At 47.3% G+C, this 27,261-nt stretch overlaps 1 protein-coding gene across 1 annotated transcript in view; it reads left to right on the top strand.

Moving 5' to 3' along the window:
- Positions 1-4,118: 4,118 nt before the first annotated feature.
- PARP12 (poly(ADP-ribose) polymerase family member 12) overlaps positions 4,119-27,261 on the top strand; it is a gene marked incomplete at both ends in the record, with an annotated part of 35,741 nt that continues 12,598 nt past the window's right edge. Inside the window, 5 exons of the mRNA XM_080701245.1 lie at positions 4,119-4,462; positions 8,877-9,012; positions 11,252-11,552; positions 14,428-14,529; positions 22,380-22,503. Of these exons, the coding sequence (XP_080557371.1) occupies positions 4,119-4,462; positions 8,877-9,012; positions 11,252-11,552; positions 14,428-14,529; positions 22,380-22,503 (1,007 nt within the window). The remainder of the gene's footprint in view (positions 4,463-8,876; positions 9,013-11,251; positions 11,553-14,427; positions 14,530-22,379; positions 22,504-27,261) is intronic.

Raw genomic sequence — 27,261 nt, 5'->3', positions numbered from 1 at the left:
TCCGCCTGTCGGTGGCGCTCTGTGACCTGAACCACAGAGGATGCCAGGGCACTCTCTGTTCTGCTCAGATGCCTTTGGGTCCTTGTTCCCGTCCCCGCACCCATGCTTCTAAGGCCTGAATCAAAACTTTCATCAGAGAATTGCCTGTAGCCTCTGCAGCCGTTTTACAGATGTGGATGCAGAGGGCCAGGGCCTGGGGCCGCCACTCCTGCCCTGCGCCCACTCCGTTGCAGGCCTCAGCCGGTGCTGGATGGAGGCTGGTGCTGGGCCTGAGGGCCACACACACAAAGTCATATGGGCTCGATCCCTAGAACTACCCCAATAACAATAATAATAATAACATTTGAAAAAAAAATCAAATAAAAACACCCTTCATGACATTGGGGAGATTTAAGGTGGTACTTTGTAGACTCTTCAGCTAAAAGGCTTCTAGGCATCGAGGGCACTTTTGCCAGCTCTTTGACACACAAAGTAGAGAAACACCTACCTCAAAGAGATTTGTGGAGTCCGGCCTGGTGGTGGGTAATCCCAGTACTTGGAAGGCTGAGATAGGAGGATCACAGGCCAGATAAATCTTTCCCTCTGAGCAACACCCCTGGTCCTATTTTTTATTTTTTATTTTGAAACAGGGTCTCACTAAGTTGCTGAGAGCCTCACTAAGTAGCTGAGGGTGGCCTCGAACCAGTGCAATCCTCCTGTCTTAGCCTCTCAAGTGCTGGGATAAGACCTGTTTTAAAAGGGTACCCAGACAGCTGGGCATGGCGGCACACGCTTGTAATCCCAGCATTCGGGAGGCTGAGACCGGAGGATCGCGGTTCACCGTCAGTCTCAGCTACTTAGTGATGTCCCCTGCAACTTAGTGAGACCCTGTTTCAAAATAAAGAATAAAATAGGGCTGGGGGTGTAGCTTGGAGGTCGAATGCCCCTGGGTTCCATCCCCAGACCCGCAAAATAAATAAATAAATAAATAAATAAATAAATAAATAAATAAATACATAAATAAATAGGTGCCCAGAGCCTGGGTTGGTGGTGCACGCTTGTAATCCTAGTACTTGGGAGGCTGAGACAGGAGGATCTCAGGTTCACTGTGAGCCTCAGCAACTTAGTGAGGTCCTCTGCAGGTGAGGAACTTAGTGAGACTGACTTTGTTTCAAAATAAAGAATAAAAAATAGGGCTGGGGAGCCGGGCGTGGTGGTGCATGCTTGTAATCCCAGCATTTGGGAAGCTGAGACTGGAGGATCGTGGTTCGCGGACAGCCTCAGCTACTTAGTGAGGCCCTCTGCAACTCAGTGAGACCCGGTTTCAAAATAAAGAATAAAAAATAGGGCAGGGGGTGTAGCTCTGAGGTCAAATGCCCCTGGGTTCCATCCCCAGACCTGCAAAAAAAAAAAAAAAAATAGGGCTGGGGTTATAGCTTGGAGGTAGAATGCCCTGGGTTCCACCCCCGGTACCATCAAAATAAGTAAATAACCAGGTACCCAGGAATCATTTTAATCAGTATGCCAAGTCGTGCAGGCACCTGGCCATTATGAAGAATTACTTTACACTCACAGATCCCTCGACACAGGAAGTACAGCGGGCTGCTGGGACGCAGTGAGCTGGAAACTTCATGGCGGTTTCCAGGGTAAAGAATGGAGTGAGGAAGGGGCAGAAAGAGTGGGGTAAGCTAGTTTGAATAATTCCAGCAGCTGCTGGGGCTCGTGGGGCTGCTCCCAGATGCCCCACGACCTTGCCCCAGGGTGCTAAGGAAGGGAAATAATGGCCCAGACTGTAGGGTTTGCGGGTGTGGCCTCAGGATCAGCTGCTTTGCAGAAAGGAAACTCACAAGCGAGTTGTTTGGGAGCTCTAGAATCACCCAGCTCTGAAAAGGGCAGTCTGTCTACTGCCTGCAAGGACATCAAATATAAGAACTAGAAAATGTGGTCATTATATTTTATAATCCTTTTTATTTCAATGAGGTCAGTAACAATGACACCCCTTTTTTTTCTTTTTTCTTTTTTTTTTTTTTGCGGATCTGGGATGGAACCCAGGGGTATTGTACCTCCGAGCTCCACCCTCTGCCCTATTTTTTATTCTTTATTTTGAAACAGGGTCTCACTGAGTGGCTTAAGTAGCTGAGGCTGTCCTCGAACCTAACCGTGATCCCCAGGTCTCAGCCTTCCAAATGCTGGGATCACAAGCGGCGCCACCACGCCCGGCTTAATCTATTGTTTTCCCAGCTGGTATCGCCTCCGTTTGTTTTGATATTAAAACATTTGAGCTCCTGGGGGGGAACCTGTAGGACTGGGCTAGTTGAATAAGATCAAATAAAGTAAAGCCTTTTTAGGGGTCTTCCAAGGAACCACTAGATAGGTCAACGACGACGACTCTTGACTGGGAACGGGGTTCCAGAGAGTTCAGCCCTGTCTGCCCGCTCCGCACAGGTCCTGGGGCTGTGGGCCCAGCTCTGAAGGCCGCTGGAGAGGAGGCGGGACTCCTCCAGGCACCGTGCTTACTGAGGTCAGCTGACTCTCTCCAGGCTGAGTGCTGGGGGCTGCTGTAGGCCTTTGGTCAACTTCAGAGGGCCGGGAAGTCGACACGTTTTGCCAGTTTTCTCCATTGCTTTCATGGTAGTTAAACTTTGGAGGTTCTTAACCCACCATTTTCGTTGATATCACCTTTCTGTTTACTTGGGGAAAAATGTGATTTTATTGTAAAACAATATAAGAACCACAATTAAAATGAGAAACTAAGTGTTTAAATTAAAATAAAAATACTTATGCAACCAAAACATTGAGAGTCCAATAAAAAAACGGCCCTAAACCAACTCATTTTCATTTGTCCGTATTACTATTACTAAGTAATTTTTTACTTTTTGTTGGGTGGGTGCTGGGGACTGAGCCCAGGGCCTTCAGCTAAATGTAATCTACCACTAAGCATATCCCCAGCCCTATTTTTTTTTTATATTTCTGTAGGAAGTCTCTATAAATTTTATATTCATTTTAAGTACTCACCCCAATTTTCCTGCCCCCCTCATCTTCTCTTTTCCACTTTTCTAGTACCTTCTACATGCCACTCTCTACAACCAGTGTCCTTCCTGTTCAAAAATATCCTGCTGCATACGCAAATAGGGTCTCATTCTATTACTGATTTCGATGTTTCTCTTTCTTATAGTGGAGGGTTGAACTCAAACCCAATCTACCTCAGAGCTACGTCCCCAGCCCTTCTTATTTTGAAACAGGGTCTCACTAAATTAACTGAGGCTGTCCTCAAACCTGCAATCCATCTGCCTCAGCCTCACCTGGGATTACGGGCTTCGATTTAGGCTTTTCTCTACAGCCATCTGTTCTCACCTAACACATCATGGATAGCCTGGGTCGACAGACTTAATGTGTGCCTGCCAGGGCTGTGTAAGCCACGTCGTTCACGGTACATCAACATGTTTGTACGAGACTGCTTACTGTCCCTTTTCCTTCTGGAAGGTTCTGGAAAGATCTTGGGGATCTGAGTTGATGATGCCTATTTTTAATTTTGCGGTACTAGGGACTGAACCTGGGGGGCATTCCACCTCCGAGCTACACCCTCAGCCCTATTTTTTTTTTTTAATCTATATTTTGAAACAGGGTCTCACTCAATTGCAGAGGGCCTCACTAAGTAGCTGAAGCTGGCCTCGAACCTCCATCCGCCTGTCTCAGCCTCCCAGGATGGCAGGCGTCGGGGGGGGGGGGGCTCCTTTTGAACGTGAACGCTCAGTTATTCCAGGGCACCTGCGTTTCCCGGGGGGGGGGGGTCCTGCTCTGATTGAAACGCGGCCAGCCGCCGGCGCCCGCGTTAAAGACGCACAGCCGCCTTCCGTCTATGGGCGTCGCGGGCGTCGCGCGGGTGCCCGCCCGCGGCCTCACGTGCGCCCCGGGCCGCGGCCTCCCTCCCTCCCTCCCCGGGGCGCCCTGTGGGGCCGGGCGCGCGCGGCCGGCGGGGGCGCGCAGCCCCTTTAACGGGCGCGGCCAACGGGCGGCCGTCGGGGGCGGCGGCCGCGGGCGCGGGGGCGCGGCTGCGCGCGGGGCGGGGCCGCGGCGATTTCCCCGCCGCCCGGCGCTTTCGGTTTCGCCGCCGCCCGCTCGCCCGCGCCCCGACGGCCATGGCCCAGGCCGCCGCCGCCGCCGCCGCCGCCGCCGCCGCCGTGGCGGGCGAGGTGACGCAGGTGCTGTGCGCGGCCGGCGGCGCCATGGAGCTGGGCGAGCTGCGGCGCCGCCTGCGCGGCCCGGGCGCCGAGGCGCTGGAGCGGCTGCTGCGCGAGCGCGCGCGCTTCGTGGTGGCGGCGCGGCCCGGGCCCGAGCGCGCCGAGCGCCTGGTGCTGGCCGCGTCGCCGCTGCGCCTGTGCCGCGCGCACCACGCCGCCCGGCCGGGCTGCCGCGGGCTGTGCGCGCAGCTGCACCTCTGCAGGTTCATGGTGGCCGGCGCCTGCAAGTTCCTGCGCGCCGGGTGAGCGCCGCGCCGTCGGGGCCCGGCGCCCGGACCCGTGCTCGGCCGCAGGGGCGCGCCCCGGGGAGGGCGGCGGGCCCCGCACCTGTCACCCCGGGGCTCCGGGCTGGTGCGCGGGAGGCCGAGGCGCAGGCGGAGGAGCTCAGCCTGGCGGCGACGCGCGGGTTTCCTGGCAGGTGGCGTTTAGGGAGCTGGTGGGGCGCGGGCGTAGAGGAGCGTGGCGTGCAGACCTGCTTTGGAAGGTCGTCCAGTTGTCTTGGAGAATGAGGTTTTGTCCTTCCTTATATGCTCCTCTTATTTTCATCTTGACATAGTAGACGTTGCTTCTTTTTTTATACTCTCCTTCCTCCATCCGCCCTCTTTTCTTTTATCTTGGCTTGGTAGACATTATTTACTCTTTGTGTTTATGGGAGTGAGGCTTGGACCCAGGAGAATCCTACCTCTGAGCTAGGCACTCAGCCCTTCCTTCTTTTCTTTCTTTCTTTAGAAACAGGGTCTTGCTAAGTTTCTGAGGTTGGCCTTGAACCCGTGATCCTCATCTCCCAGCCTCCCAAGTACTGGGATTGCAGGTGTGTGCCATCACGCCTGGTTTGGACATTATTTCTTATTCATATCAAATGTAGTAGCCCCGGGGCAGGGGTCTTGATCCCTACAGTCATTCAGAGATCCAGGCGGACTGGCCTAGGCTCTGTCCTCAACACAAGGCTTTTGAGACCATTCGAGGAACTGAATTCCAGGAGTAGATGGAAAAGATGAACAGTAAGAACAGAATCATCTTCATGAGTCAGGTCTGGAAGTCGTGGATGGCCTTCCCTTTATATCCTGTTGACCAGAAACTTGTGTCCTCACCCTACTTTGCAAGAGGGCTTAGGAAATATGGTCTCCAGGAACCCGCTGTCCAAAAATACACAGAGTAGACTTTTCCAAGGCATGTCTGTGTGAGGAATTGGGGGAGTTGGGTTGGCGACAGTGTAGAGAGGCTGTAGGATTGGCGGCAACTCTCAGGCTCTGCTCCTACCTACTGTGGACTGCGCAGGAGGGCATTTTAGTTCTCTCCAGGTCTGGTGCTTGGGAAGGCTGAGGGCTTCGAGGTGCTGTCTGGGAGATGTTGGTTGGGGAGTACCATGGTCCCAGTTCTAGGAATGGAGCAGGTGGGGGGTGGGGGGTGGAGGGAGCCCTGGGAAGTCTGCCCTGCAGGGAGGGGCCAGGGGGGGGGAGGAGCAGCGTGTGAGAGGAAGTGCACCTCGTAAGTGGTGGCTGGATGGGCCAGTGATGGGCTTTGCTGGTGAATTTTCTTACTGTGCATTTTTGGTAAGATAAAGATGATAGTTCCATTCTTAGGTTAATTCCCAAAATTTGAGGTCAGAATTTAGCTCTCTGGGAAATCTGTACATATGGTTTTCACTGGTTATAGGTGACTTGAGTGTGTGTGTGTGTGTGTGTTACTAGGAATAGAATTCTACCTTTGAGCTATGACCGCAGCCCTGCTTTATCTTTTATTTTGAAACAGGGTCTCACTGAGTTGCTGAGGGCCTTGTTAAGTAACTGAGTCTGGCTGCGAGCCTGTGATCCTCCGATCTCAACCTCCCAGGAACTCGGATTACAGGCACGTGCTGCTCTACCTGGCACTTCTTCATTCTTCGCATTTCTCTTGCCTGATTTACACAAGGGAGTTTGCTGAGACTTCCTTGTCTGGCGTGTTTAGGGGAGAGTGGGTATAGTGGGCTGCACTTTCTGTGTTTCCCTGTGACTGTCTTCCTGCGTGCAGGACTCTCTATGAGAGGCAGGCCATGCGGTGGGGGTGGGAAGGAACCCCCAGGCCCTGACTCCAGTCCTGCGCTCAGGAGGCGACGTGCCCAGTCGCTACAAGCACAGTCCAAGAGCCAGTCCTCCGTGTTTCAACCCAGTTTTGCTCCTTGCTGAATGGTGGCTTTACGTACTAGCCTCAGTTCCCTTGTCTGTGAAGTGTTTCTTAACTCACAGGCTTATTGAGTTTCCGGGGTCCAGCCCTAGCAGAAGTCGGGGGTCGTGTGTTGGTGAGAGAAGAGTTGAGGTCGAGTGAGAGAAGACTGACACACGAGACCAGATGCAAGCTTCTCCACTTTATTTAGGATTTGTTATAATCTTTTTTCTTTTCTTGGCAGAATAGGCAAAACCACAATTATGCAAGTAACAACTTCTAGGACAGAAAAAGTCTTTAACAGACTTCAGGACAGGGTGCCAGACATTTAATAAATCATAGAAAGTATGCTTTGCCTCATACCAAGGCCAGCTTGAACTTAATCTTATATATTGGCCCAAACTAAGGTCAATTTGAACTTAATCTTTGGCCCAAACGTTATCCTTGGGAAAAAAGATCCTTGCCGACTCAGTCTCTCACATGTCGTTGCCCATCAAATCTAATTATAATGCTTATACGTAACATTCTAATGATATATATTCATCAAAATGATCTTAAAATAATTTTTTGAACGAGGAGATGCTATTTATACTTCATGGGAACTTAGGCTCTTGCGGTCCCCTGACCGAACTTTGGCTCAAGGTGTGCATGAGATGCTGTAGCACCGAGTTGACTCGTGAATCATTTAGGCAGTCCCCCCTCCAGGGCAGTGTCAGTAAGCTTTGTCCTTACCCTTGTCATCATTACTACGATTACTCGGCCCTGGCAGCATCACCTAATTTGCCCCTCTGCCGGCCCGCTCTGCCGTTCTCTCCTTACCTGGCTCCTCCTCGCCTCTCAAGTCCTTGTTTAAGGCCTCCCTCCCTGTGACTTCCTGCACCTCTCAAGATTTCTTCCTGGTCTCCAGCCTGGGCTGGCCGTGCTATCTCTTTCTCGGTGCTGCTCTTACAGGGCTGACCTTGTACTTTCCGCTCATATGGGTCGTCTCTGTCACTTCCACCAGTTAAGAGAGAGAAGTTGGGAATGATTTACAGGTTTTGTCTGTGATTGGAAGAGGAAAGTTGCCTTTGAGAGGGAGGAGACAGTGGGAGGTACAGGTTTGAGGGGAAGGTCAGAAGATTGGTGTCCTTTTGAGGTGCTTATAAGCATGGCATGTGTTGTATTGCTGACAGCATCTGGGTCAAGCAAATGCTGTTTGCCTGACTCTTCCTGGTCCAGGTGACTCAGACAGTTATTCAAAGGCTTATCTTTGGGTCTTCAGAGCAGTGTGACAGTGTTTGACTCCCAGTTCCTGCTCCCTAATGGTTTGTGAAGGAAGGGAGCTGAGAAAGGGACGGGGCGGGGCTGGGCTGGTGTGTGTGTGTGTGTGTGTACAGGTACAGGTACACACACCTATTACTATATGACACTCTGCCTATTTGCTTATTGTGATACTGGGGATTGAACTGAGGGACATTCTACCCCTGAGCTACACTACCAGCCTTATTTTTTATTTGGAAGCGGAGTCCATTAAGTTGCTGAGAGCCTCATAAATTGCTGAGGCAGGTCTTGAACCTGTGATCCTCTTGTCTCAGCTTCCCAAGTACTGGGACTACAGGCATGCATCACCATGCCTGAGTCGCCCTGCACATTCATTAAGCTCATGTTGAAGTGCTTACTGAGTTGGCAGTGTGCTGTGACTCGTCTTTGGATGGTGGCCAGGTCATTCTCATTGAATATCCTTTGAGAGGTGTTGTCCTGGGCCCTAGACATTGCATAGTTCTATCTCTTCCTTGGAAAATAAACATTATGTTTTCATTGCATAGATGTGGCTGGTTTTTCTCTGGTGCTTATAAGCAATATCAGGAAGTGTTCCCAAAAAATCATCATGAAGATTGATTTTGTTTGCTAGGGCAGCCATTAGCAGAGTACCATAGATGGGGTGGATTAAATGATAGACACTGACTTTCTCACAATTCTGTAGGCTGGAAGTCCGAGATAAGGCGGCACGCTGTTGGTTTCTTCTGAGGCCTCTCTCCTTGGCTTTTAGATGGCTTCCTTCCTGCTGTGTCGCATGTGGTCTTTCCTCCATGCCGGTGTTCTTCTCGTTTCCTCTTCTAAGGATACCGGTCATATTAAATTAGGGCCAACCTAATAACCTCATTTATTTACCTTTTTCAAAACCCTAACTCTAGTGCTGGGCGTGGTGGCGCACGCTTGTAATCCCTGCGCTTGGGAGGCAGAGACAGGAGGATCGCGCAGGTTTGAAGCCAGCCGCACACTGGCTTAGGAGACCCTGTTTCCAAATAAAAATGTAAAAATAGGTTTGGGAGTATAGCCCAGAGGTAGAAGGGCTTCCAGGAACCCCAGTACCACCAAAAAAAAAAAAAAAAAAAAAAAAAAAAAAAAAAAAAAAGAAAGAAAGAAACCCTAACTCTAAATGCAATCAGTTCATGAGTTCTGGGAGTTAGAACTCCTACATAGGAATTGAGGAGACACAATTTAACACACAAGGCCATCTCTGCTTCTTTGTAGGAAGCCCTGTAGGAACAATCACAGCTTGATGACCGATCACAACCTGAGTGTGCTGAAAACCCATGGTGTTGACCACCTCACCTATACTGAGCTCTGCCACCTCTTGTTTCAGAACGACCCCTGGCTTTTGCCGGAAGTGAGTATGTGGTGGGGCCTTGGGGATCCTCTGCTTATAGTAGGGAAGAGGCCAGCTGGTTGGAAGACAGGGAAATACAGCTGAAGAGAAGTCAAGGACTCCATCCCGAGCAAGAACCACTGCATGGAGGAGACCTGGATTTAATTTCTGGCTCTGCCGATGTCTAGGTCTGTGACCTTGGGCTAACCTGGTGCCTCTTGAAACCTCCTTTCCTTTGCTATTATTTGGGCCGGTATCTTCCTTGCAGGTTTCTTGAGGTTGGGGGAGCCCGTTTGGCCAGCAACCGCCGCAGGTATTTCCTACACAGAACTGAGGGGATGTAGGGCCAGTGGGTCCATTCCTTTGCAGTAGGAATCGGGCCACGTTGCTGGTATCAGTGGATCTGGTGGCGCTCGGAGAAGCTTCTGTAGCTGCTGATGGCGGTCGTGCTGTTCTCTGCCCACCATGCCCAGGTCGTTTTGAGGTCGGTGATGTGGAGTCTCGGATGCTGTAGAGCTCGCTGAATTAGCTCTGTATCAGTTGTTGGTGAGAATTAGAAGTGTGAGACTTAGGGAGCAGGAGAAGCTGGGGACCTTCAGACAGCGGCCAGGTGGGAGTGACAGCCAGGGCTGGAGGAGGCTCCACATCCAGCCTGCCTAGTGACCGGCGTGTCCCCTGGCCTGAAGGCGGCAGCAGGCCCCCAGCAGATCTGAGTGGCGGGCGCCTGTGGCCAGCGCAGGTTACGTGGCGTGCTTTGCTGCCATTTCTGGGTTGGGGTAACAGATTGGCATATTTTAATGAAAATATTTTTATGTTATTCAAAGAAAGCCACCCATTTGAGAAAGGTACCAGCATAGCTTTGGAATGGACATAGGATAGAGGTTAAGTTTTTTTTTTTTTTGCCTTGAAAGATGAGTATTGATTTAATTCAGTTAAGCTTTCTGATATCCACTGTGAGTTAGGCACCAGTGATCAGGAGATAAAAGACCCTGCTCTGCCCTTCCAAGGGGTGCGTGGAACAGTGAGACAGGAGGTCAGAGGATGCGCTGGGCGGCCCACGCGCTGGGCCCTGGAGCCCGGAGACGAGCTGCTGCTGCCTGCTGAGTGCGGGAGGAGGGGAGAGGGCTCTGTGAAGAGGGACTGTTCCCCAAGGCTGCTGCACAGAGGAAGGAGCTGGCATGGTCATGGCTGGGCAGAGGCTCCTCAGCATGGCCTTCTGTCTCCCAGGAAGGACTGTGTTGCACTGTGTTTAGGAGAGTGGGCATGCGCGATCAGGAGAGGCCATCTTGTCAGTACTGTGAGTGGGAGATCAGAAGAAGGTAGCAGCAGGTGCCCAGTGGTGTATCCCTTGTCTGCTTGGGCGGCAGGTTGGCTGAGCCCCGAGTGCAGACACCACGGAGCTGTCCTGCCAGGCCTTCCGCTCTGGTGGAGTTCCCTCACCAGATGACCAGTGGGGGCAGCCATCACCAGCCAGGCATCCATTGTCCTGTCCTGTTTAGTCATATGCTTCCTTTTGAGTCCATCAACAACCCCGTGATGCAGGTGGCATTATTCTCATCTTCAGGGATGAAAGATGCAACCCCACAGCTGCCGAGTGGCTCGCAGTTCAGGCAGCCTGTCAGTGGTAGATTGGAGTTCAGGCCCAGCCCCCCGGCCCTCCCCCTTGGCTTCCATCCCCAGGTGGGGCCTTGCTGATGGAACCTGGGTTCTGCAGCCCCCTGGGCATTGCTGCAGCTCCTGAAATGTAACACTGTGAATCGAATGGGTAGGCCCTTGCTGATCTCTGGCCTGGATCCCATCTTGAGGAATATGGGGTGTTAGTGGAGAAAGAGCAGTTGTTTGAAGTTCAAGTTGCAGGTTTGTCAGCAATCCAGTTCAACAGACATCGTATGTCAGGTGCTGTGGACAGCTGTGTGACTGGGGCCAGCTGTTCAACTTCTGTGTCTGCTGGTGCCTGTGAGAAATGAGGGCGTGGTATTTGGCCTTCTCTTAGGTGCTTCAACCCTCAGTGAAGGGAGCAGGTCTGAGGCTCTTTGGGTCTTCCCAGTGGAGGAGCTTCTCCAGAGCCATCCGCTCTCCCCCATTTCCCTTTGAGCTGAGGGCATGAGCTGGGACCTTCATCTAATCTAGGAAGTGCATCGTATCTGTGGACGAAGGACTCGCACCTTGGCTGTGAAGCCCCTTCCCGCAGTGGCCTCGTGGGTGGGGAGATGTGTTGCAGGAGACCTTCCTGGGCTGATGTCTTTTTCTCTGTCAACAGATCTGCCTACATTACAATAAAGGAGATGGACCTTTTGGCTCTTGTACCTTTCAGAAGCAATGTGTCAAACTCCACATCTGCCAGTATTATGTACAGGGAGAGTGCAAGTTTGGCTCTAACTGTAAAAGATCCCATAAAATCACTAGTTCTGAAAATCTGGAGAAATTGGAGAAGTTAGGCATTAGCTCAGACCTGGCGAGCCGGCTGCTTTCCATATATAGAAATGCATATGATATCAAGAATAAGAGCTCTGCCCCCATCAAAGGACACCTTCCTCCTGCAGGCCCTCAAGGGTCTTCTGGTAAGGCTGGTGGGAAATACTGCAGGCCGTGGGTGGGGAGGAAGGGTCGAATCCCATTTTGCCAGTAAATAGAATGCGCGATTTTGGGGAAATCTGGGTTGCTTTTATTGAAAGAGTTGATGATCCTTTCTTAGCTAGGATTTGTGAAGATAGGTTGAAATCGTAGACATGGTCAAACAAGTTCTAGACAATGTGAGTCAGTTTGATGGGGACCACATTCTAGAGGGGCCTGATGTGCACTGAAATGGGAGCCGCAGCTCCTTCCCCTTTGCAGTGCCACCAAGTTTGCTTTTAAGGGCGGGATCCCTGGGTTAGGATGCCATGCAGTACAGCTCTAGGGACATCCTTTGCATTGTATTGTTTTGATTTTACAGAAAGAGTGAGAGAATTGTATTTTAATTTTGGCTTTAAGTGTCGTCGTCGTCGTCGTCTTCTTCTTCTTTCTTCTTCTTCCGTTTTTTTTTTTTTTTTTTTTTTTTTTGCAGTTCTAGGATGGAACCCAGGGGCAGTCTACCTCCCCCAGCCCTATTTTTTATTCTTTATTTTGAAACAGGGTCTCACTGAGTTGCAGAGGGCCTCACTAAGTAGCTGAGGCTGTCTGTGAACTGCAATCCTCCTGTCTCAGCCTCCTAAATGTTGGGATTCCAAACGTGCGCCACCACGCCTGGCTTTTTTTTTTTTTTTTGGTGGTACCGGGGTTCCTGGAAGTCCCTCTACCTCCGGGCTACACTCCCATACCTATTTTTACATTTTTATTTGGAAACAGGGTCTCTTAAGCCAGCGCGGCTGGCTTCGAACCTGCGCGATCCTCCTGTCTCTGCCTCCCAAGCGCGGGGATTCCAAGCGTGTGCCACCACGCCCGGCTCACGCCTGGCTTTTGAGACACGTGTTTATTAAGCATGTCTTGAGTACCTGCTGTGTGACAAATGGACAGTGTGGTTCCTCAGGCAGTTCATGATACATTGGTCTTCAGGGGTTTTTGTAGAGATCTTAGGCTGGGCACTATGTTCGAGATTCTTTCACTCAGCAGCGTTAGTGTTTGCTGTGTGCTGAGCTCTGTCCTGGACCTTGGTTTAGCTGTAGAGATAGCTATGATTTTTATAGGCACTTTCTAAATGCCTGGACTACTAGCAAACACTTGTCACTCTAATCTTATCTGATATTTGTATATATATATTTTTTGTGGTACTAGGGAATGAACCCAGGGCATTCTACCTCTGAGCTACACCCTCCGCCATATTTTTTTATTATTTATTTGGAAACAGGGTCTCACTGAGTTGCAAAGGGCCTCACTAAGTAGCTGAGGCTGTCTGCAAACCATGACCTTCCTGTCTCAGCCTCCCAGATGCTGGGATTATAAGCTTGTGCACTACACCTGGTTGATATTTGTATTTTAAAATATACTTGCTGTATTTGTTTTTTAATTTATGCTTTTTTTTACTTATTTTTTGTTAATGTCGTTCAATTATATGGCCCAGAGGTAGACTGAGTTTGCTTTAAATAGATGTTTAAACCGGGTGTGGTGGCACATGCTTGTAAGCCCAATATTTGGGAGGCTGAGACAGGAGGATCCTGGTTCGCGGCCAGCCTCAGAAATTTAGTGAGACCCTATTTCAAAATAAAGAATAAAAAATAGGGCTGAGATGTTTAAGAGTTACATCGCAGTCTCATTAGAAAGGGCGGGGAGGATCCACCTCTGACGAAGGTCCCAAGAGCAGTCACCACTCTGAAGGAGAGAGAGGTGATCTTCAAAGTCACACCTGGTAGCTCTTAAGGCCCGGCCCGTGGAATATCTGAGGGACTTAGAAGAAGAAAAAGGAAGATGAAGAACAAAATGACAGCTATACTAAGTAGGGAGAGCCGTAAATGAATTTTATATGCTTCTTTAGGAGCAAGTGGATGGGGATAAATATAATAGGCAAAGACTTATAGGCGTGATGGCATGCCTGTAATCCCAGTACTTGGGAGGCTGCAACAGGAGGATCATAGGTTCGAGGACAGCCTCAGCAAGTAGTGAGAGTCTAGTGAGACCCTGTTTCAGAAAAAAAAAAAAAAAAAAAAGGCTGGGCATGTAGTTCAGAGGTAGAATGCCCTTGGGTTTGATCCCCACTACCAAAAAGAAAAAAGACTCATTGAAGTAGTACTAGGGAAGGTAAACTCTGAACACACTTACATACCTTTTTTATATTAAGAACCTTATAATTAACCTAAAATTAATCATGTTTCATTCAGAGTTATAAGCATTCCATGTATTTTTTGGTTATTAATACCCAATTCTAAAAGTTTATTAAAAAGTACTTGCTAAGCTGGGCGTGGCAGCGCACGCTTGTAATCCCAGCATTTGGGAGGCTGAGACCAGAGGATCACGGTTCGCAGATAGCCTCAGCTACTACTTAGTGAGGCCCTCTGCAACTGAGTGAGACCCTGTTTCAAAATAAAAAGAATAAAAATAGGGCAGGGGCTGTAGCTCGGAGGTCAAATGCCCCTGGGTTCCATCCCCAGACCCGCAAAAAAAAAAAAAAAAAAGTACTTGCTATATAGAACCAAAACTAGTTTTTAGAAATCAGCCTTTCATTTGCCCTTTCGTAGTGACCTGGGTGAGTCAGCTGGAGTTGAGAAAAGAGCCGCTCTGTGATACCCTGGGTTTAGTAAGCAGCTGTGGGCCTTGGACTCTCCCTGAAAAGCAGTGCTTACCTGGGTCTGGTGTGCCTTGGCCCTTCACTGGGTAGGTTCTATCAGTTTGCCTGGCCCACATTTTTCTTGTGCAGAGAGATGAGTGAATTCTGTTTTTTCCCTTTGGGACCTTGAACTACTGCAACCCCATGCCACAAGCTTCTGTGGAAACTTGACGCATTTTTGTGGTGTTTCTCTATAGAAAGAAGAGACAGTTCTGGTTCTGTGTCCCCAAGTACTCCTAGCCAGGAGGAGAGTGATCAGATCTGCTTGTACCATATCCGGAAAAGTTGTAGCTTCCAAGGTAAGTCAGAAGAGGCCCTTCTCTCCTCAGGTGGGGGTAACTGCTCTGTTCTCAGAGCTCTTGTTCTGAGCTACCTAGACAGAGGAGGAGCCTGGCACTTGGCCAGACCAGTTCTGAACTGTTTTGTTGGGGGAGTGGAGGGTGGTCAGAATTCTCTGAATTTCTACAAATGAAACTGTAGAAGAGTTTTTGGAATCATAACCATTCAGATCTGTAGCAGTGAGTGTCAAGTGTTGACCCTTGGTCAGCTTGGCACGGAGTCACACACCTGCACTAGTCAGGGGTGCTCCGTCTAGTGGAATCCAAGGTAATGTCACTTTTGAGGGTGACAGTAGCCTAGAACAACCTTAGGAGCTGGGAGAGCCCTCACTAAGGAGAGGACACTTGTGTTAATCAGCTTTTAGAGGATTAGTTAAGTTGTGGAATTTTTTTTTTTGTACTAAACCAGTGAACCACATAGCACATAGTCCCTCTTTTATTAAAAGTAGCAGTTCGTGTGTGTGTGTGTGTGTGTGTGTGTGTGTGTGTGTGTGTGTGTTTTCACTAAACTTTTGTTTTCTTCTTAACTGCTAACGTGGCCTTTGAAGCAAGATTTCTTCTCAGATTCGGTAACTCCCCTTAAAAAGCAACCACCCAAACTTCTTGTTTAATTTTCATTCTCTAAAAGTTACTCATGCAAGTCATGAGTACTTTCACTTTGTGAAAGAGTCACATAATACAGAGGAAAGCAGGAGGCCTTCCTTCATCCCTTCCCAAAGGTAAACACTTGCTGTGTGGTTTGTTTTACATGTTTTTAAACAGATGGGAGCATGTGAAACATACTGTTAACCTGCATCTTTCACTGGCATTGTGTTTGGGAGACTTTTGTACGTGTCAGCTTGTGTGAGTCCACCTCATTTTAAAAGCAACTGTCTAGTAGTCAGTTCCAGTGATGTTCCATTGAGCATGGAGTACACATGCATGACTCTTTCTCTAGTTAGATTCCTAGACATGGAATGCTGTGTCAAAGAATGTGTGCCATATGTACATATCTATTTCTATATTTATTTATTGGTGGTTCTGGGCATGAAACTCCAGGGCATTCTACTTTAGAGCTATTCCCCCAGCCCTATTTCTTTTCTTCATTTTGAAACAGGCTCTCACTAAATCGTGGAGGACCTCACAACTTGCTGAGGCAGGCTGCGAACCCACAGTCCTCCTGTCTCGGCCTCCTAAGTACTGGGATTACAGATGCATGCCACCATGCCTGGCTATATCCCTGTTTTTATTTTTGTTAATTTATTATTTTTTGTGGTGCTGGGGATTGAACCCAAGGACAATCTACCTCCAAGCTATACCCCCAGCCCTATTTTTTATTCTTTATTTTGAAGCAGGGTCTCACTAAGTTGTGAGGGCCTCATTGACTGATTTCTCCTATCTTAGTCTCTCAAGTTCTGAGACTACAAGTCTGCACCACCATGCCTGGCTCCTATTTTAAAGTCAGTGTTATTGAGATATAATTTGCACATGATAAAATGAACCTATTTAAAATGCTTAGTTCTGGTTGTGCGTGGTGGCGCATACTTGTAATCCCAGCTTTTGGGAGGCTGAGACCGGAGGATTGCAGTTCATGGCCAGCCTCAGCTACTTAGTGAGGCCCTCTGCAACTTAGTGAGACCCTGTTTCAAAATAAAGAATAAAAAATAGGGCAGGAGGTGTATCTCAGAGATTGAATGTCCCTAGGGTCCACCCCCAGACCCACAAAAATAAATAAAACATAAATACATAAATAAATGCTTAGTTCTGTAATCTCAGTACTTGGGAGGCTGAGCCAGGAGGGTTCAGGTATGAAGCCAGGCTCAGTAACTTAGTGAGGCTCTCAGCAACTTAGTGAGACCCTGTTCCCAAATATAAAATTTAAAAAATAAGGTTGGGGGTATAGTTCAGGGGTAGAAAGCCCCCAGCACTATAAAACAAGCAAAAAAAAAAAAAAGTGAATTCCAAGTTTTGATAAATGTGTATGTCCAGGTATCTGTGAGTATAGTAAAGAAACAGAATAGTTCACTGACTCCAAAATAACCTCATTTTTATTTAATCCTACTAATCACCCCAGTTCACCAACTCAGGAAATTCTCCATCTATTTTTAATCACTGTAGGCTAGATTCACCTTCTCTAGAATTTCATGTAAATAGAATCATATAGTGTATATTGTCATGTGCCTGGATTCTCTCAGCATGTTTTTGAGATTGCCATGCTGGCATATTGATGGTTGGTTCTTTTAATTGCTGAACGGTATTCCATTGCATGGATTGACTGTACTTTGCTTAGCCATTTATATGTTCGTGAACATTTGTTTCCAGTTTGGGGATTTTATAAATAAAACTATAAATATTCCTGTGCAAGCCGGGCATGGTGGCGCACGCTTGTAATCTCAGCGTTTGGGAGGCTGAGACAGGAGGATCGTGGTTCATGGACAGCCTCAGCTACTTAGTGAGGCCCTTTGTAACTCATGAGACCCTGTTTCAAAATAAAGAATAAGAAAATAGGTCTGGGGGTGTTGCTCAGTGTAGAATGCCCCTGAGTTCATCCTCAGTACCTTAAAAAAAAATTCTATGCAAGTTCTTATGTAGATAGAGGTTTTTATTTCTCTTGGGTAAAGAACAAGAAATGAAATTACTGGATCATATGATATAACTTTATAAGAAACTGCAACTATTTTAACATTAAGAAACTGCAAACTGTCTTCGAAAGTGGATATAGTATTTTATGTTCCCATTAGCAATGAATGAGTTCCAGCTCTCTGCATCCTTGCCAACATTTGGTATTGATATTCTTATAATTTTAGCCATTCAAATATAAGTGAGTAATAGTGTCTCATTGTGGTTTTAATTTGCATTTTCCTGATAATTAGTGATGTTTAACATTATTTTTCTGTGTTTAGTGGACATTTGTATATATTCTGTGAACTGTGTTCAAAACTTTTACCTATTTTTAGCCCAGCGTGGTGGCGCATGCTTGTAATCCCTGTGCTTGGGAGGCTGAGAGAGGAGGATCATGCAGGTTCGAAGCCAGCCTCAGCTGGTTTAAGAGACCCTATTTCCAAATAAAATATAAAATAGGTCTGGGAGTGTAGCCCCGAGGTAGAAGGCCCCGGGATTCCATCCCTAGTACCCCCCCCACAAAACAAAACAAACAAAAAAAACCAAAACCCCCCACTTTTACCTATTTTTATATAACAGATTTATCAAAATACTAAATATGTCACATACCATACAATTTACCCAGTTCATAGTTTTAGTATAGTTACAGAATTGTACAACCATCATCACAGTCAGTAGTAGAACATTCTCATTAGCCCTGAAGAAACCATACCATTTATTGACTCTTATCCTTGCCCTGGCTCCCAGCTTCTGGCAGATACAGATTTATATCTTCTCTGTGAGTTTGCCTGGATGTTTCATATAGGTGGAGTCATACAGAATTTGTGACTGTTTTGCCCACTTTTATTAGTTGATACCTCATTATTTGAGTTGGAAGAGTTTTATATGGTGTGTGTGGTAAAGATCATTCTCCCAGCCTCTGCCTTTAATGTTCATTTTTATAGGGTGTCTTCTGAAAAACAGATGCTTCTATTTTTGTGTGTGTGTGTGTGTTTGTGGCACTGGGGACACAGAAGCATTCTACCTCTGAGCTAAACCCACAACCCGATTTTATTTCTTACTTGGAAACAGGGTCTCATTAAGTTCCGAGGGCCCTGCTAAATTGTAGTTAACAAGGGCCTTGCTCATTGTCTTTGAACCTGCGATCCTCCTGTCTTAGCCTCCCAAGTACTGAGATGACAAGCGTGCCCCACCACTCCCGGCTTTAGATGCTTTTATATTAGTGTTCATTTAATCTATGTCCATATGATACTCATTTTGATATTTTTTTCAATTTTGCCTAAAATATTTGCCTATTCAAAGACAGATATCCTCCTGTGTTTTTCCCCTAGAAATAATGTAGCTGTGGCCTTTCCATTCAGGTCCAGCTGTTAACCCTCGGTGTGGACTCGTCAGCATTCCTTGGGTGTCGCTTCTCCAGCTTGCACTTGCTACCTCTTTGCATTCTTTCCCTGGTGTCACCTCTCAGCTGTCTGTCACTGCACTTGAGAATCCTGTTGGTCGATTCCAGGGGGCGATTGTGATTCCCTGCCCTCTTCTCAGCCATGATGGGTAGAGGCAATGTCCTGCCTCTGCGGGCTGCTGCTGTGTAGCCGGGGACTGAAGGCGGGGGCGGGGGCAGGGGAGGGAGTCTCATCTGCTTCTCTCTCTGCAGCCCTTATCTCTGGGCTTCCCTGGTTGGCTGGGAAGCAAGCAGCGAGGTCATGTGCCCAGCAAGTCTGCGTGGGGAGTCCCACTCCACAGCCTTGTTCTTACTGTGATGAGTCTGAGTCTTTCCGCTCCTTGTTTCGCTCCTCCTGAGTCTGGGAGGCCCCAGATCCTTCTTCACCATGTGGTGTCTTGTGTAAAATGTGCTAGTTTTTCCTTTTTTTATATTGATTTTTTTTGTGGGTGTGGTACTGGGGATGGAAGTTACGGTCATTCTACCTCCTAGCCATACCTCTAGCCCTATTTTATTCTTTTATTTTGAGTCAGGATCTCACTAAGTTACTGAGGCAGGCCACAAACCTGCAAGCCTCCTATCTTAGCCTCCCAAGTACTGGGATTGTAAGCGTGCACCACCATGCTGGCCTCTTTTATATAACTTTGATTTTGTCTGCTTCATAGTTTAGGAATTCTTAGATGATCCTGGTCTTTTGATGGTACTTTTTATTGCTTTCTAGTGCTTTGGGTTTGTTCTTCTGTCTGGTCTGTCACTTCAAGGGATATAGGGAGGAAGGGGAGGTGAGTGTGGGGTTCTTCACCTGCCAGGTTGATTTTGTTTCTGTGACTCCCCTTCTAGAAAGCCTAGGCTCTGGAATAGCCCCAGTAAAGTGGGAAAGGAAATAGAGAAAGGGGACAGAGTCATGGAAGAGGAAGAGGGATGGGGCCTCATGCCTCTGCTACTGTGCCAGACTCTTGCCAGCCACTGTGGTTACGGAGGCCGTTCCCAGGCATTTTCTAGCCATGAGCAGCATGGCCTCCACACTCCGCCCTGAGTCTGCTGTGTGACTTCAGTACTTTCCTGCAGCCCTGGGCTCTCCCTAAGGAGACTTCAGTCCAGTGGGCCATGGGGGGTGCACCCTCCCCCAGGGATGCCTCCCTGTGGAGAGAGGGTGTCTTCAGACTCCCCAGGATCACCTGTGTCTGCAGTCTGCAGATGCAGCGTTTCAATCCCGAGATCCTTTGGGGAGCCTCTCTGGCCTCACCCCTGATCATTTCTCTGAGAGCTCTTCAGGGAGGGAACAGGAACTCATTTGGTCATAACCTCTGGACCACAGTCCAAGTCTTATCTCTTCTGACTCAGCCCCTCGTTATCCCTGTGCACACTCCTTGCCAAGAGTCTGAGAGGTCCGCTGGGCATGGTGGCTCATACCTGTGATCCCAGTACTTGGGAGGCTAAGGCAGGAGGATCATAGGTTCGAAGATCGCCTCAACAAGTAGCGAGGCTCTCCTCAGCCTAGTGAGACCCTGTTTCAAAATAAAAATAAGGTTGAGGGTATAACTCAGATATAGAATGCCCCAGTATTAAAAAAAAAAAAAAAAAAAGAGTGCAAGCGGCCCCTTGGCCTAGTGTGAGTGGCTCGTGCACACTCTGGACAGGTCAGAGGATCTCGGTAACAGTGTCCTGCATAGTTGAACGTAGAGATTTCCTCACGTGGTACCCCAGCTCCCCGTGCCCCTCAGCCTCTGCTCCTTTCTGCCCTGTCTGCCCAGCCCCAGGCCTGGTCCTTGATACCAAGCTCCTCCATGGTATCCCTCCCACAGGGCCTTTTGCAGAATGTCGCAGAGAACTCGTGTTGAGGTGTGTCGGTGAGAATGCATATGATTTTAGAAAATTTAAAACTTTTCAAGTATCAGATTAGCCAGATGTATTATTTTGAAATTAAAAATGGACAAAGTATAGTAAGTGAGAAATAAATTTTCCTCACAGCTATTTTTCCTAGCACTCAGGCCCTCTCCAAGAAACAAGGATTACCCCGTCTTTAAATATCTGTCTAAAAAATGTGTTTACAAGTGTGTATGTTCAGTTTTGTTCTTACACAGGTGTACTAGCACACTTGTACCTTCATTTTTTCACTCAATTAGATATCTGGTTTTATAGAATATATAACATAACCTGTGGCTCAAAATTTGAATGCAAAAATGACCAGTCTTTTTTCAGAACTTTGTCCCCAGCCACCCAGTTTCCCTTGCAAGAAATCTGCATGTATGTGAATTTAGAGTATCTCTAGTCTTCCCCCCGTACTTTCTACCTGGAATACTCTGCACCTCGTGTCTCTTTCCACCCACGAGCCTGTCTTGGTGGTAGCTCCGCGTCCGAGTGCAGTGAGCTTCCCATCCTGTTCTCTCCGTTCTCCCTGAGCTTCCCATCCCGTTCTCTCCGTTCTCCCTGAGCTTCCCATCCCGTTCTCTCCGTTCTCCCTGTCCTCTCCGCGCTCCTGTTTGGATGTAGCAGAACCCCACGGAGGCTCCCACAGGGGAGAGGGTGTGTGCTCTGCTCAGGTGCAGGCTGGCCCGAGCACAGGGGAGGCCCGTGGCAGGCGCTGCAGTGACCAAGCAGGAGGACCTGGGTGCCTGGGAGGAGCTGGGGAAGGTAGGGGAGGGCCGGCGGGGCCTGGAGGGCATAGAAGGGCTATTGAAAGGGGTGAGTCTATTGTCAGGCAGAAAATAGCCCAGTGGCCAGAACAGTGCTGCTGAGCCACTTCCTGTCAGGTGTGTTGGTGTTGTGATAGGTTTCTGGTGGAGGTGAGTCTGGCTCCATCTCCGATGTGACTGCTGCCCTTCACATGCCACATCTATAGTGCTAGTGAGCAGCACCAGTTGATGTGCTGATCTCTGATGTGACTGCCTCTGCAGGGGTGGACCATTGATCTTCTCCTTTCCTCCTCTTCTTCCTCCTCCTCTTTTTTTTTTTTTTTTTTTTTTTTTTTTTGAGAAAGGGTCTGGCTATGTTGCCCAGGCAAGCCTCTAACTTGAGTTCCTCCCACCTAAGCCTCCTGAGTAGCTGGGATTACAGTGACATGTCACGATGCCAAGCATATGATTATCTTCTTTATAATCATAAAATGAAATTCACAATTTATATAGCCCATTAACATACATACCTAAAAAAGTCAGGTTGGGTACGGTGGTATACACCTGTAATCCCAGTATTTGGGAGGCCGAGACAGGAGAACTGCAGGTTTGAGACTAGCCTCAGCAACTTAGTAAGATTCTCAGATTTGACGAGATCCTGTCTTAAAAATAGAATAAAGTAAAATAGGGCCACGAGTGCAACTCAGAGGTAGAATGCCCCTGGGTTCAATTCCACCACCAAAAATAATATAATAATAATAATAATAATAATAATAATAATAATAATAATAATAAAAAAATCCCAGTACTTGGGAGGTTGAGACAGGAGGATCACAGGTTCAAGGACAGCCTCAGCAACTTGGCAAACCCTATTTCAAAATAAAAAAGGGCTGGGGAATATCTCAGACGTAGACCACTCTTGGGTTCAGTGCCCACTACCAAAAAAAAAGAGTCATTGAAAGGACCTGTTAAAAAGGGAGCGATATATGATTTACAGTATCTCAGTATCTAAATGCTTAGATATGATTATACTAAGAAAACAGACTTCCACAACTTTGCAGAACATGCAGTAATCTTGTAGGCAGCACTGTCCCCTCAGAGCGAGGCCACTCAGCGTATTGCCAAACTGTCTTACCACTTCGTTTCTATTTTAGATAAGTGCTATAGAGTTCATTTCCATTTGCCATACCGATGGCAGTTCTTGGATGGAGGTAAATGGAAGGATTTGGACAAAATGGAGCTTATCGAAGAAGCATATAGCAATCCCAAAAAAACCAGGTAGGAACTATGTCACTTGTCTCTGTTTTGTGTCTGGATTTTTATGTGCAATGTAGGATGTTTAGTTTAAATAGTACTGTTTAATTTTGGTGACTTTATTTCTAGCAGTCTGGTCTGGAGGTGGAAGCTCTCTAGGTTGAAAATTAGAAGTTCATGTTCATCATAGCCATTTGGTGGCTCTGTTCTCCCACCTCTTTTTTCGGGAGGAGCTATCAGAAGATGGTACTAAGACCAAGTTATTTGCTCTTGGAATTGATCATTTATATGTTTACTTATTAATGCGAAAAGTGAGGTGATAATTTGCAAAGTTTTACCTTTTCTGTGAAGTCATACAGGTGGACTGCCGTTTCTTGTTTAACCTTTAACTTTTATTCTTTTAAGTGCATCCAGCATTTTCACTCAATTCAGAGCAAATAGGAAAGTCCTACTTAGCCTTATTTTCACATACTTATTGTACCTTGGGATAAACTTGCTGACATGTGCTGCCAAAAAGAGAATTTGAGCTTACTCTTTGTGTATTTAAAATAATTTTGAAAACTGGGCGTGGTGGCGCACGTTTGTAATCCCTGCGCTTGGGAGGCAGAGACAGGAGGATCGCGCTGGTTTGAAGCCAGCCTTGCTGGCTTAGGAGACCCTGTTTCCAAATAAAAATATAAAATAGGTCTGGGAGTGTAGCCCAGAGGTAGAAGGGCTTCCAGGAACCCCAGTACCACCACCAAAAAAAAAAAAAAATAATAATAATAATTTTGAGCTTGGAGTGCAGTTATTTGCAAATTGCTCTTGGTTAGGTGTGTGAAACAAATTATTCTCCTTAGGAGGATTAAATGGCTCACATATCACTCATAATCTTTCTTTTTTGAGGCAGAATTTACAGTGATGTGTAGATGTTAAGTACAGTTCCTGAGTTTTGACAAGTGCGTACACTGTGTAGGCAGCACTCCAGTTGAGACAGGGGTATTCATCACCAGGGCTCCTCTTGTCACTTCCAGTAAACCCCAAGCCTGATACTCTTTTGACTTCTCTTGCCATCCTAGCCTTGCTAGTTCTCAGAACTCGCGTAAATGGAACCACATGGTATGCGCTGATGGATCTCGCATCTCCCAGCACTGTTTCGGGACTCATCAGCGTTGAACGAGTCTCTTGTGAGTTTCTGTGGGTGGATGTCGAGGAGCTGGCCGCGGGAGCCAGGCCACATTCACCCTCAGCTCTGCCCGTTGATACCAGACTCCTCCAAGTGATGGTCTGCTCCCCCCCCATTCGTCCCTAGTGATGTGGGCCTGTAGGTATTGCCTGGCATCTATGCTTTCCTCAGTCCGAAGTGTGAATGCTGTCTTCTTAGTTTGCACAGCTATGATTCCTGCTCTGCACATGTCCGCTGGCCAGTTTTGATTCCTCTGCTGTGAAATGTCCATCCTTGTGGTTTTTCCATCTGGGGAAGTAAAGACAGATATGTTTTTATCTGTTTGTGTATTTTGAATAATTATCTACATTTCTGGATATTAGATATGAGTTAAAAAATAAACTCTCCCAATCAGCTTGTGGTATCTATCTTTTAATGAAGATAAATATTTATCCATTTTTTCTTATGCTTTCAACTTTTTGTCTCTTAAGAAATTCCCCTTGAGCCCAATAAAGAAATTCTCCTGAGTTTTCTCCTTAAAATCCTAACATTTAAGTACAGGACTTACTCTCTCCCTCCATGAGATGAAGTTTGAGCCTAGTTTCATTTTCATGCAGATGAATTACCAACTTGCCAAAGATGACATTTTATTTTATTTATTTATTTTTGGTGGTACTGGGGTTCCTGGAAGCCCTTCTACCTCCGGGCTACACTCCCAGACCTATTTTTACATTTTTATTTGGAAACAGGGTCTCCTAAGCCAGCGCGCGCGGCTGGCTTCGAACCTGCGCGATCCTCCTGTCTCTGCCTCCCAAGCGCGGGGATGACAAGTGTGCGCCACCACGCCCGGCAGAAACAGGGTCTCTTAAGCCACCGAGGCTGGCTTCGAGCCTGTGCCATCCTCCTGTCTCCGCCTCCCAAGCGTGGGGAGTACTCAAAGATGACATTTTAACAGTTAATTTTACCAGTAAATACACATTTTTTAAATTAAAATCCATCACCCTCACCATTCCAGGCGTGCAGCTCCGTGGCATTAAGAACAGCCATCACCTCTTCAGTCTTTTACTCTTTTCTTCTTCTGCTGGGAATGGAACCCAGGGGGCATTCTATTTTCAAGCTAAAGTTCTCGCTAAATTGCTGAGGCTGGCTTGGGATCCTCCTGTCTCAGCCTCCCAAGTACTGAAATTATAGGTGTGTGCTATCACACCTGACTTCCAGTTTATTTTTAAAACCATCAGAAGAGAGCCAAAGTTGGTAAAATATTAACATAGCTCTTTTTCAAATCAGGTATTTCTTTTTTGTGTGTGGTACTGGGGTCCAGGGGCATTCTACCTCCAAGCTACTCGAGTACCTCAGCCCTATTTTGTATTTTTTATTTTGAAACAGGGTCTCACTGAGTTGCAAAGGGCCTCATTAAGTAGCTGAGGCTGTCCACAACCCGCAATCCTCCTGTCTCAGCCTCCCCAATGCAAGGATTACAAGCGTGCGCCACCACACCCTTTTTAAAAAAGCCTCTCCTGCCGGGCGTGGTGGCGCATGCTTGTAATTCCCATGCTTGGGAGGCGGAGACAGGAGAATCGCACAGGTTGGAAGCCAGCGCAGCTGGCTTGAGAGACCCTGTTTCCAAAATAAAAAGTATAAAAAATAGGTCTGGGAGTGTAGCCCGGAGGTAGAAGGGTTTCCAGAAACCCCAGTACCACCTAAATAAATAAATAAATAAATAAATAAATAAATAAATAAATAAAGGCCCTCTCTTCCCTACCTATTTTCCATGCCATCCATGTTGGCACCATGTCCACAAATATACAGGAATCTGTTTCTGGCCTCCATTCATTTAGCAGTACCTTGCTGTCTTACTTGTTAGAGCTTTATAGTAAGTTTTAGCATCTGGAAAGGCACTGCCCCCAACTGGCTTTTCCTTCAAATTGTCTTGGTTCTTCATTTACTCCTTAGAGATTTAAAAATCTCATCAGATTTCACAAAAAAAACAAAAACTGTTGTGTTTTTAAATTGAAGGTGCATTGACCATTAGTTTCAGGAGAATTGACAGCTTCGTGCCTGTGGTACTTTCTGCTCATGCTCAGGATAGCTTTCTGAGTTCTCAGCCTTGATCTCTTTGTATCGCTTCCCTGGATTCTAATCACGCCATCTTTTATATCTCCCTAACTTCTGCTTCATTCTCCTCGGTCTCCCAGTCCATCAGTTGAGCCTCATATGAGATGTAGCGTGTGCCATCTAGTTGTGATTTTGATGTTTCTACCATTATATTTCTAAACTTCTAAACGTTCTATTTTTTTCCTTCAGATGTACCTGGGGCACAGTTTTACAGTTTCTTAATTCTTGCTCCTGCTTTCAATACTTAATTTATTTTCAAAAACACTATGTATTTTTGTATCTGAGCGTGCTAGCAGTCACCTTTGTGGTCTGATGCTATTTATTTGTCACCTACATTTTCTCACAGTATCTCGTTTCCACACATGTCCTGTTATTTGATTTTGAGCTTGTGTTTGATGAAACTTGTATTTGTGGGAATTCTTTTGAAGTAAATTCTTCCAGAGAGGTTTTGTGTTTGCTTCTCTAAAATCTGCTGCCTTAAAGCTACTCTTACACAGAAACGGGAAAAAAGCCACAAGCCCATGTGGTGCTTCCGCGGCTCCTGAGTCCTCAGGGGAGTTCTTCCTCCTCCTCCTCCAGAATGAACGCAGGTGGATTTCCTTGCCACCCACCTCGCGAGCGGTCCCTCCCCAGCCCCTGTTTACAGGGCATAGCTTTACGGGGCCACATCTCAGTCAGCCTTCTACCAAGGCTGCTCTCTGCCCTTGTCCACCGTTTCCCTTACTCACTGACACGACTGTGCACAGCTGCTGGCCCCGGCCTGCACGTATCTAGTCTAAACCTCTCTTCACTCTGCGCATCGTGGCAGTAGAAGGGGAGCCTGTCCTGGTGGCCGGGATGCAGGCCCTGCAGCCAGGCTGCTGTAGACCCTGACCGCTAGCTGTTTGCCTTGGACATGCGCTTAGCTTTCATCACAGCTGTGATGTGGAGATAATAGCCTCACCTGAAAGGGTTTTGAAGACTTAATCTGCTAATTGTATAAAGAACTTAACACACAGGGGCACATTCACACAGTGTATGCTAACCTTTCTTATTTTTGCCTTCTAAGAATTTCCCTTGCGCATTTGCCAACTCAGCAGTGCGTTGTATCTTACATTTTTAAATCAAACGCAGGGTTGAGAGCTCAGAAAGTTGTCATGTACGCGAATAGAAAATCCTCTGTCACTGGGTCCCTGCCTATAATCCCAGTACTTGGGAGGCTGAGATGGGAGGATCTCAGATTCAAGGCTAGTATGCAGTAAATTGGCAAGACTCTGAGCAACTTAGTGAGATTCTGTTTCAAAGTAAAAAATAAAAAGGGCTGGAGTATAGCTCAGAAGTGGAGTACTCCTGGTTTCACTCCCTAGTACCATTCCCCCAATCCCATGCGTGCACATGTGCACATGCACACACAATTTTTTTTTTTTTTTTGGTGGTACTGGGGTTCCTGGAAGCCCTTCTACCTCCGGGCTACACTCCCAGACCTATTTTTACATTTTTATTTGGAAACAGGGTCTCCTAAGCCAGCGCGCGCGGCTGGCTTC

This window comes from Muscardinus avellanarius (genome assembly GCF_963383645.1).
Source record: "Muscardinus avellanarius genome assembly, chromosome: 9".
Taxonomy (NCBI): domain Eukaryota; kingdom Metazoa; phylum Chordata; class Mammalia; order Rodentia; family Gliridae; genus Muscardinus; species Muscardinus avellanarius.
This window is presented reverse-complemented; position numbering and strand designations above follow the sequence as displayed.